This window comes from Mastacembelus armatus, chromosome 9 (assembly GCF_900324485.2).
Source record: "Mastacembelus armatus chromosome 9, fMasArm1.2, whole genome shotgun sequence".
In the NCBI taxonomy this organism is placed as follows: Eukaryota; Metazoa; Chordata; class Actinopteri; order Synbranchiformes; family Mastacembelidae; genus Mastacembelus; species Mastacembelus armatus.
The window spans coordinates 8923009-8933949 of record NC_046641.1 but is presented as its reverse complement, the minus strand read 5'-3'; the positions used below and the strand labels follow the sequence as shown (position 1 = coordinate 8933949).

At 40.0% G+C, this 10941-nt stretch overlaps 1 protein-coding gene across 4 annotated transcripts; it reads right to left on the bottom strand.

Moving 5' to 3' along the window:
* Positions 1-113: 113 nt before the first annotated feature.
* On the bottom strand, positions 114-10546 carry gpat4 (glycerol-3-phosphate acyltransferase 4). 4 transcript variants are annotated; one of them, XM_026321597.1, is made up of 13 exons: positions 10374-10546; positions 9033-9200; positions 6361-6430; positions 5953-6253; positions 5193-5267; positions 4978-5067; positions 3333-3426; positions 3109-3224; positions 2834-2889; positions 2635-2720; positions 2364-2492; positions 1897-1976; positions 114-1461 (listed from the first exon to the last, which is right to left on the bottom strand). In XM_026321597.1, the coding sequence occupies exons 2-13, from the start codon at positions 9198-9200 to the stop codon at positions 1353-1355; spliced, it is 1374 nt and encodes a 457-aa protein (XP_026177382.1). In that variant the 5' UTR covers positions 10374-10546; the 3' UTR covers positions 114-1352. The 4 variants fall into 4 exon arrangements, with proteins under 4 accessions (XP_026177382.1, XP_026177381.1, XP_026177380.1 ...); XM_026321596.2 differs by having other exon boundaries at positions 9033-9704; positions 10374-10544; XM_026321595.1 differs by lacking the exon at positions 10374-10546 and adding an exon at positions 9978-10034.
* Between the last annotated feature and the right edge of the window lie 395 nt (positions 10547-10941).

Sequence of the window (10941 nt, the reverse complement as noted above, 5' to 3'; positions counted from 1 at the left end):
AAAGCTTATAGTTTCATATGCATCTGTAAATTATGAATATATTGTGCACCTCCATGAAGGGAAAACAAAAGTGGCTAACAGCGTGAGAAGCACAAAACAACTGAAGTCAAAAGTAGAGTCACATTCTTTAACATTTATTTTGAAGGACAGAGATGAAACAATCTAAATGACTATCCCTGATTTCAGCAAACTAGAGAGGAAAACCGCAGAGCGAACGTCCCAAGGCTTTCCACCATGTTCACCCACTAAAGCCTGACAGGGAGTCCAAACTACAGCTGCACTCTGTCTTTTCTTGAAACCTCCTTGAAGAGGCTGCCAAGTGGGAGAAAGATCACTTCTGAGCAGGGAAATAAAGACAATACCTTGTAAAGTTCACTTAAAATGAATTAGGCAAGATGGTTACTGCACAGATAGAAAGCCAATGAAATCATGATTCTTGTTAGGAACTGTATTAGCATGAATATGCATCAGCTAATCATATCTATTAGTCAGGAGACCATGTATGAGGGCTATTTTCCTACATTATTACCTATGTGTCATTAACCTTGAAGACACAATGCCAACCCCCCCCCACCCCCGACTAAATTCTCAAAGAATGGACTATAAACCCTTAAACTCCAGTTACGCTGCATTATGAGTTGGAACAGGAATATGTGCATCAACGTATTAACCTCCATCAGGGAGAGAACAATTTCCACTTCATAATGTGAGGGTTTACACATTCTGTGGAAAAAACACAGAAAGACAAGAGCTCATCTGCAAGGCAGTGACCACATAGGTTGATACAAGTCTTAATGTAACACACTAACACAAAGCTTAAATACAATTTTTCTCTTGGAAAAAGCCCATAAAAATATCTGAATTGTAACAAAATCTGGCATTTTGCCCAAAATCGTGGGCATGAGTCAGTCATGCAAAAATCCCAACTCAAATTTTAGCTTTAAAACAAACTATTTACAATAACTCCTCTAACTAGCAGGCATAATCAGGTCTGTAACGCTATCATAGTGTGATAAGAACCGTAAAATAAAAATTAAAAAGCTTGAACTATTGGACAGACAGGAACTGATAGAAAACAATATAAGTTTCCCTCAAGTGACTGCCACCAAGGAAGACTATGTTCCTTTTCTGTGTACGTTTCATTTCTAATGCAAACAGGGCTTCAGTCAAGTTATTCCAACAAAGGGAGCAGACCAGCGATGCAAACTGAACATGCCAGGCCGAGGCAGTGACCAAGGAAGCCAAATGGACTACTGCTGACATCAGAGAGGGAATTTTCCAGTCCAGGCACTCCAACACAGAGCTGACTGCCCAAGTTGGTCTCTGAGCCAGTCCATTTCCACACAGGTTCTTCAGGAGCGGCTGCGGTCCTCTTGGGTGCCTACCAGCATTTTACTGTATAACTTCTGCTGCTCTTCTTTAAATGTATCCTTTACCTTTGCTCGCTTCAATCCTCCATCCCTACAAAATAGTTTGAGTCAAAGGTTATTGACTGATAATAATGCAGTTCTCCCATATGCTATTGATGATTAGGTTCTATCAAATGCAGACCAAATGCAGTTTATGACACTGCTACAAAAGTCCAATTCATTGCAATCCAATCCAATAATCTCATCTCTAAACATTAACTTTGCTCTGTCAAACGTGTTAAATTCATCCCAGTGGTTACTTATGATGCAGTAACAGAGATCCATTAAACAGCACAGGTCTCTTTTCTTCATTTTTGACTTACTCTACAGTGGGCCTGAGAGCTCATTCAGCATGGACCACAGTCCATACAGACTCAATGAGCCACTGCTGAGTGGGCACTATGCATCATAAAAAAGACATTTTACTCACTGGGTGTGGATGTGAAAAGTGGTACAAACCAACTGAGCTGAATGGATGTTATCTTACCACAGGAGGTCGACCAGTCCACCTTGCCTGGCTATGGCTGCCTTTACACGATTGGCAAACTGTACAGCATCCTCTCCCTCCTGTTGAAGAAGATATATTAAAGACATAGTTAACATAACGAGTTAATGCAAATACCTTCCCGCGCCACTAATATTTTATAAAAAATGAATTTGCATAAATGTGGCTTAGAGTGTAAGTGAAAAAAGTTGTTCCACTGAACTCTGTTCCCACTAACTACCACTTCCAAATACATTGGGAGGCAGTTGATGAAGATAACATTGATACTGACATTATTTCATTTTTGGATTGACAGTACACATTATTTCATTACTTAGATTTGGATTTTCTATCTGAATGTTGTGTTACTGTAATCTAAAATAAAAAAGACAAGGTAATGTGTTGAGTTGTTAATATGTTGTTTCTTTCATCAAAGAAAAGCTACCATTAAGTTAACCATGGAGTCTTACTTCTCTAGACATAGGAGGAAGGTACCACACACTGCAGACAATGGCCCAGCTGCTCATCATACGTAACAGGTAGTTGACCATGCCAAACTTGCTACTGTTCCAGAAGGCGTCTCCAAATCGGGGATCGTACTGTTAGGACCAAAAACAGCACAGTTAATCAACACAATTTTATGAACAAATGGCTGAAAACAATGTTAAAAAGCATAAATGTTGAAGGTTAAAATAACATGTAGCAGGTAAAAAAAAGAAAAAAAAAGAAAATCATTCTCACCTTAATGGCCACTGGGTAGACTGTGGCACCAATCTCAAAACTGCCCTTCTTAAACATCATAACTGAGGTGTTGTTAATGCAGGTACCTGGGGAGGCACAGTAGGTATAAAAATTGAGACTTATGTGGCTATTTAAGAAAACCTGATGACTATGGTGGGATGATAATTCTCATCTGTACCAGATGCCTGAACAAACTCACCTTCTGGGAATATGAGAATGGGCAGTTTAGATTTATCATCTACATGGTCACTTAATCTGCAACACAAGCATGTAGCTTATATTACTAAACATCTCATTTTGAGAAGACACAAAATTCAAATTCACATAAACAAATTATAATATACATCACAAAAAACAAACAAAAAATCCAGACTGACTAATTAACTTTTTTAATTTTCAAACAACACAAACTGACTATGTAAGGGAAAAACTATGTTGAAGGACAAACATGAAAAAAGCGGGTTTTAATGCTACCTTTTGGCCACTAGGTGTCTGTCTTTGACTTCTGAGCGTTCAAACCAAATGTGTGGGCAAGCCTTGACCATGGCTCTTTGAATGACCCCCATCAATCCACCATGAATTTGGCCAACCTAACACAACACAAAACACATCTATTTCTGGGAGAAGAGTAGGGCAATGGAAAAAGTGACCAGTGTCAACATTTTTTGTAGCTTCCTGCTAAGCAGCTTTATGGTTACCATAGCATAGCAGCCATCACTAGCCAGAATGATGACATCAATGGGTGAGGTGTGGTTTGCAACGCAGATGCCTCCATTCTTGGGTTTATTCTCACTGGAAAAATTAAAATGGGAAGATTTTTAATCACTGTGTCCTAAAGATTTCTTACTGAGGACTACAACAATGCTATGCTGTGGTATGGTAGCAAATGTCTAAATACACATGTAGTGCGCACAGCATGGCAATCAAGGAAACAACACAATTAGAAGTCTAAACTGCAATTCTTCATAGAAATTTGGGTTCATCGCTTCCAGTCTTCTTGTGAGAAGTAACCAATGGTGTCTATGTTAAAGGTTTGACACCCAAAGCATGCGGAACCTGAATGTACTGAGTACACATACCAGAGATAAGGTTACAATTTTAAACAGAGAGACAGAGAGAGAGGGGGAAACATTTCCTATGTCACTTATGTATTTTTAGCTCCAGACTGGAGAAATACATGATGCAAAAAGTTAGACGTTTTTTTCAGCAGACATTCAGAAAGCTGAAAGAAATGACAGATCTTTGTCTAATCCATGAGAAATTCATCTGTATCAAATCAATGTGTTTTTCTCTGATGAAATAAACACAGAAAAAACAAGAAGAGTAGCCTAGCTTGCACTGCAGCTACAGGTTATACACTGCATCAACTTCCTCCTCTACATCCTGTTGTAGGTACCACCCTCTCAAAAACAGCTTGTTTCCTCTTAGGTTCTTATCCTGAGACACTTGGAAACAAACCCTTCACTACCATCAGTAATAGTAGGTCACACCATTGCTCAGTCTTCTCTCTATTCAACATAGTAACACCTGCCATTTAGAAAATGGCTGTATGAATTTAGTTGCTCCAAGTGTTGTTGTTTTTTCTTTTAAGGTTAAAAAAAAAAAACCTGTGGTCTGGTTGAGCATGCCTTGGCTTTGTGTAAAAAAATACTAACAGTTTTGTGCTTCACCAAGGCTCATAACCTCTGCTGCAGTGAATGGAAACAGCTTTGAGTCTAGCATCAGGCACCCTCCCTTGACTATTCATATTCACATTTCAACTGCTCACACACCCTGGTTTCTATTCTCCAAAGATAACATCACACACACCCCTCTCCTTTTGAGGCAAGGGGTCTGTGGACAGATCACGTTGCAAGTGTAACGGGAGTGTGCGAACACGTTTGGCAGCACCGTTTTATTTTTTTTTTAATATTATTCTGGCTTCAAATTCATGATGATTTTAAATACTTATTTTTACCTTCTTCTTAGATGTCAAATGTAACCAATAATAAACAGTAGCACTGCTACACTCCTGTAACACACTTTTAGCACAGGCTCTGGCAGACCTTAAAACCATGTGCCAGAGGTGTTGCAGCATACAGTTACTGTTTATGCAAAAGTTAAAGAATTTATTTTAAATGCAACATCCAGCGACATTTTAGTGCAAACCTGAATTAATTGCAATTTGTCTGCTAAACTATATGCTGTGCAAATGAAAATGCAAAACAATACCCAACAAGAAATGGGTATTGTAGGAATAGTTCAAATAACCCTGTTCTTCTTCCCTTTTACCCTTACTCAAATACTACTGAGAATGGGTTCATTACATTACACAGGTATGAGATGAAGGCATAGGTGCTTTACCTGTCATGGTAGGTTATGATGGCTGTCAAAGCCCTGACACATATTCTGTAACACATCAAATGGACTTTCTCACTAAGGAAGTTTTTCATCCTGCAAGAAGGTGAAAATAACAGCATAATTTACTTGGTGTGTCAACAATGCAGATCATGTCTGAGCTGATGTTTTTAATAAATTAAAAAACAAAAAACAAAACACAAGCTTGTCTTCAGCCTTACTTTCCATTTGGCAGTAGCCCAATAACAGAAGTGAGGAACACAAGGAGGCCTACACCAGTAAAGGCAAGAGTTACCCTGGTGGAGAGACACACAGGCATGTTACACATAATCCCTTACAACGAAACATGCATGTAAAACACAGAAAGGAGGAAACCCATGTTTTGGTTCCAAACCTTTAAAACTAACTGATCTGTTTTAACCACATTTAAATGGAAGGACACAATCTTTTATCATAGAAGTGTCCCTTCTGTACCACTCAGCTAACATGCAGAATCATCAGTACTGTTATCCAGGTGAGAAGGGTTTTAGAGGCATGACACTGTCCACCATTCCCCACTGTCAGGAGAGCATATAAGGTCATGGTTAAGCTGGCCAACAGGTCAACCTAATCAGGATGAACCAATCATTCTGGGTTGGTGAAGATGCTCATTAAATTAGGTGAGAATTAGAAAAACAGAGAGGCGAAGGTTTCATGCAAATGGTGAGCCAGGCCAATATTCAACAGGAGAAGTACTGAATGAGACAATGAATTGGCTGGATGAGAGACTAGAATGTCATTGTCTGTGAAACAGTGGCCTGATGGGTCTTCCCACTGGCAACTGGAAATGAGCCAGCGAGGCTTAGTCCTGAGTCACTGTCCCTGTGCCTCTCTAAGCTGCTACAGACAAAGGATCTCCACCTTTTTACTCACAAGGTGGCGTTGCACAAAGGGTACGCTTTTAAGTATAAATCCACCTTATGCTGGAAGTGCAGCTAATACCTGAGAGGCAGTAGAAAGCCATAGCGGATCAGCAGACCCAGCCCCCATAGGACGGTCAGCCTAAGACTGATGTAGTGGAAGTTGTAATTGCTGCGGGTCAGCAGATTCCAGGACTCCAACTCCTCAGCAGAGAACCGCTTGGTGACCTCATCGTCCATGATGCTCTCCACGCCTCTCCGAGCAAAATAGAAGATGTCAGACATCTCAAACTCAGAGGCTGAGTCCAGGTCTCTGTTGCTGCCACTCCGCCGGATCTCCTTGATCTCCTCCTCCAAGGAGGTGGGCTCCCTGGCGATGATAGCTGGAGCAGTTCAGAGGGTCAGAATGTCAGCAATATTCACCTCTAAAACAAATACTCCTGCTAAACATGCACACTTGCAGGCCATTAAACTACTAAGTACATCTTACCATTTGAGTAAGGTTTGTATAGCAGATGATTCTTTTCTTTTGCTCCTCTCTCTATCCTTAGTGTGGCCCACTAGAGAGAAAGAACAAGAACTATGTAAAGGTTTTTGATCTCTTTTATGTCTTACTTTCATTTGAACATTTAAAAAAAAATCAAGACCAATGTCATGACTGAAGACTGTTTGACCTTTCTACTGGTAGAAAGTGTGTGAGTGGTCATGTAGTAAGGTTTGACAGAAAGTAAAACCTCAGAAAAGGAAAACTTAAAGAATAAGTAGGCCTATGCTGTATCAGTGATTACCACATTACTGCTATTAAAATGGCCACAGTAAGTGGCCATTTTTTTGTGCACCCTGTGCATGCTGAGACATAAACAGACAATGTCCAAAGAAAGGCAGGAAAAGGACACTGTGTTCTTCTAGCTGTAAGACAAACAGGAGAGATCAGGAAATGAAGACTGGGAAGTGTTGGGTGTGTTAACCAAGTCTCAGACTACACATCATACCACAGTAAGTGGTAATAAAGTTTGTCAATTAATGATGTAGAAAAAAAATTAGCATTTTTTATATGCAAATGCAGAAATGCTATAATGCTGTATTCACATATTTGTATAAGTCAAAAATACTGTAATTAACCTATGACTTGTTAAAAGAAAATATGACAATACTGAGTGATACAGTGGATTTACCTGAAAATATGCTGGGAAAAAAAAAAAAAAAAAAAAACTTAAATATGTTTTAAAATATTTTTACATATTTGGGAGAACCTGAAGGCAAACACATTTTATTACATGGGTTGTGCAAAAACCTGCTTGGCAACCAATATTGTACATTCTCAAAAGATGTGAAGACTAAAGACATTCTGCTCTCAGCAGTGACATGTCTAGTTGATAGCAGTAATCATTACCCAAATGGAGTAGCTATGCACATTGGTACCCTAAGCAGGACCTATTTTGCTTTCTCTTATAGCTCCCTTTACATCATGTCATAACAAGCTGTACTACTGAGTCATCGTGTTGAAATGCAGCTGCAGCTGACAGTAATAATTCTTTGGGTGAAGCAAGGAGGTGCACAGCACAAAAATCTGCTCCTTCTAATAACAGAAGGCTAAGAAAACGAAGCAGGTCCATGTATCTAGCATGAGGCTCCAGTGCTGCATGTAAAAAAAACAAGGTTTATAGGCTTTGAATTGCGTCACAAAGACTTTTAAGTGAGAAAGAAATACTGACTCTTGGCATAATGATGTGCTAACAACACAAACCTTCTTTGAGCAAATAAATGCACCAAGCAAAAAGCCACTGTAGGTCTTGTGTGGAACTAATGCAACTGGGGAGGGCCATGATTGTACACTCAGTCATGCCTCAGACAACCATTCCAGGCTTAAATTCGACAATCCTGAAACTGAGGCCTCTGAAAGCAACAATACAACACACCAATCCTACAAATTAAAAAACACAGCTTCAGTTTTGCGCGATTTTTAATGCATTTCTCCTTTAACCTTTTCTTTAAACCGCATGTTTACTACTGGAATCACGAGCTGGGATCATTTATGACCATATCTCCCACTGGTCCATTTATTTATGGCACAAGATCTGCTCCCAAAGGTACATGTTGGAAAGTGATGGCAGCTTTATTCGTGAACATACACCAGAGATGGCAAACAGACAGAAAATGGATAACTGTGCCTGGAGACAAATAGAAAGCGACTGTCTAATGGTAAATACCTTTATCTAGCCTCATTGCACAATGATGATATGCTGTATTAGTGCCATCACTTGTTACTTACACTCAATTCGAGAAGGTGAAAAGTGAAAATCACTAAGCAAGCAATATTCCAGTCTGCTGGAGCTGTGTCACAGACAACAGTTACTGACAAGCTCTGTACCACTGCTTTTCTGGTTATGTAACAAGCGAAGACTGGCTATGTGGCAGTTAATATGCATTAGCCAGTTAATATAATTATTACTGGCTGGATGCTAAACAGAAACATAAAGCCTTCACCTGACCAATGTCCTGAGATGTATCTGTGAAGAAGTAATTTTCTAAAATGTATTTTATCAGATCTGCAGTTGTGAAACTGTAACTGTATATGATCAGCTTCTTTCTACAGGCTTTTCTACAGGCAAACATTTTTTTATTATGATTGAGATTATAATTATTATTTTGTTGTAAATTATGTTTTATTATTATATTATGTACTAAGATATTTTATTACTGATTACTTTTATTGTTGTAGAATTTTGTAGTTTTGTATGGTAATGTAATATTTGCTTGTAGGGACCTCAGGAAGAGTAGCCACTACCTTGGTAGAGGCTAATGGGGGATCCAAATAAATAAATAAATAAAAATGACATGTTGATCGAAAGGGTGGGGAAAATGCAGTCAGAGCAAATACAGCCCAACAAGTTTGACAAACTACTATATGTTGAAAAAGAGGATGTTTGATAGTGCCAGGAGACAATTTAATTGGAATCTAAACAACAATAGCGACACACCCTTACACAAACTGTGCTGTTTGCATGTGTGTGTGTGTGAATAGTTTATAATTTTCATTCCATCCTCTGCTTCAACAGTAAACACTTATGTCTGACACACCACACCAAACTCCAAACAGGATATTGTGCTTCCTTATTTCATCAAGTCAGAGAAACCTAAAGTTATGGACAAAGTTCTTACCTCAAAGACCTTCAGCAATGTTTTCATGTAAAGACGTCGGATGCCAAAGGACACCCCAAAGATGGCAGGCACAATGATGAAGACCAGAAGCAGGGTGAACCACACAGTGAAGGAGATACCCAGCAGGATACACAGCAAGTTGTCAAAGGGGTTGAAAAAGAGGTCCATCTTTAAGTCAGGGTGGCAAGGAAATGTATATTTAAAAAAAAAATAAAATAAAAAAAAATTATAATCAGAAAGTAAAGTTGATTGCAGTGGAGGTACAGCGCTTCACCTCCTGGCCCCAAATGGCCCTTGTCTATTGTCAGAAAAAGTCCTTCATCTATATAACTAGGGGATGGAGCAACTCCTCACACTGAACAGGGCATCAATATAAGTACAAGAGATCATCTTGATGTTGCCCTCTTGGGCAATATCAATAAATATTATTTTCACCATGAATTACTTTCTGAAACCTGGCTAAATTAAAGTCCAAGAAAACAAAAGTAAAATCTAAAAAGCTGCTGCATTGGAAAAATGTCCAGTCCGTTATGCAGATGTTCTTTGCTATTGGAGCAATGTCTCCTGCTGCTGCAACATCTGTAAACATTGAAATACAAACAACTGGGCACAGCAGGTGACTCTCTTGTTTGGTGAAGATCCAACAGCTCTGCAGCTCAGTGTATCATTGACCTGAAAAGATGGACAAACAACCAGTCAGCATGATCCTCTTCAGCCTGACTGCACATCGTTATCGTGTCATTTAATAAACACCAAACTGTGGTCTGTGCGCATTTCATGTAACCTAACCGGTCTGCAAAGTTAAGGCTGAGAAGAAACTGACACCAATAATCTACTGAAAGAGTTGACTAAAAGTCATATATCCCTTCTCTGTGAAGGAGCAGATAAGTTTACACTAGTTATCAGCCCCGACAAGGCGATAAGGTTAGAGGCCTCCGTCCTCACCGCCTCTGATGATGCAGCAGGACGGCTAACGAGAGGCTCCATCCCGGGTAACGCTCCTCTCATCACCACGTAGTTACCTCCCGTCAGCCCTTCTAGGGTAATACAGAATCCCGCTAACCTACAGTGGTAATTAAATACAGCTAGCTAGACCGTAGGTGGTGCTGAACTGAGACCCGGGTCTCCCGAAGCCAAAGGGACGATTTAAAGTCCAACTTGAGCTAAAGTTAGCTTGTGGTCGGCGAGCTAACGGTGCTAGCTTCCTCTCACCCCCGACTGTCCGTGTGTACATGAAATGCTGAGCCGACCTTTTTGTTGTAAGCCTGGACTCAGCATCTTACAAGTCCCAACGAACAGTAAAAAAAACAAGTAGCTTAAAGGTGAGAAAACCGAACCAACCTCCAGTCACGTTACGTCCAGAGCCGGTACCGTACGGACTCACCGCCCCATCACTGGTCTTTGTCTTGCGGACTGTAGCCAAACTCCACCCGGCGACAGTGCGAGCAGACGGCGGGCAGCTCGACGATGGCTACGTATTAGAGACGACCAGCCAGCAAGACGCACTCAGCTCTGGCCTGACACCACCCGGTCCAAACACGACACTGCATTTAACTCTCAAACCAGTATTTAACAACTTCTGGTCGCTAGTGGCGCTGTAGAGCAAAGTTTGGATGTCATGGCCATTTGCAGACCTGCCAGTCACATGTTTAATATGTTGATATTGTTCACACCCTGCACAGGTTGGAAAATGAGCATGTTTTAGATTTAAGACTTAAACTAAAGAGGCAAGCACCAACATGGGCAATGGGCTGTGAGACCTTTTTTAAATGTTATTTGTCCTCGCTTTGATCAGAACAAACCAAACGCCATTCACCTCTATTGTATCTGGGATGTGGCAAAAATCTCGTTATTTAAACAACAATTTTGCTGCATGACCAGGAAAAATGTAAAAAAAAAAAAAATTTAA

Bases quoted from the DNA above. Each gene is read 5' to 3' on its own strand.
- gpat4 (XM_026321595.1), bottom strand. From the start codon at position 10,019: ATGGAGCCTCTCGTTAGCCGTCCTGCTGCATCATCAGAGGCG. The intron at 2,721-2,833 runs GTGAGTTTGTTC...GTGCCTCCCCAG, and splicing joins CATTCTCATATTCCCAGAAG to GTACCTGCATTAACAACACC. The intron at 1,462-1,896 runs GTAAGATAACAT...ACTATTTTGTAG, and splicing joins GGACTGGTCGACCTCCTGTG to GGATGGAGGATTGAAGCGAG.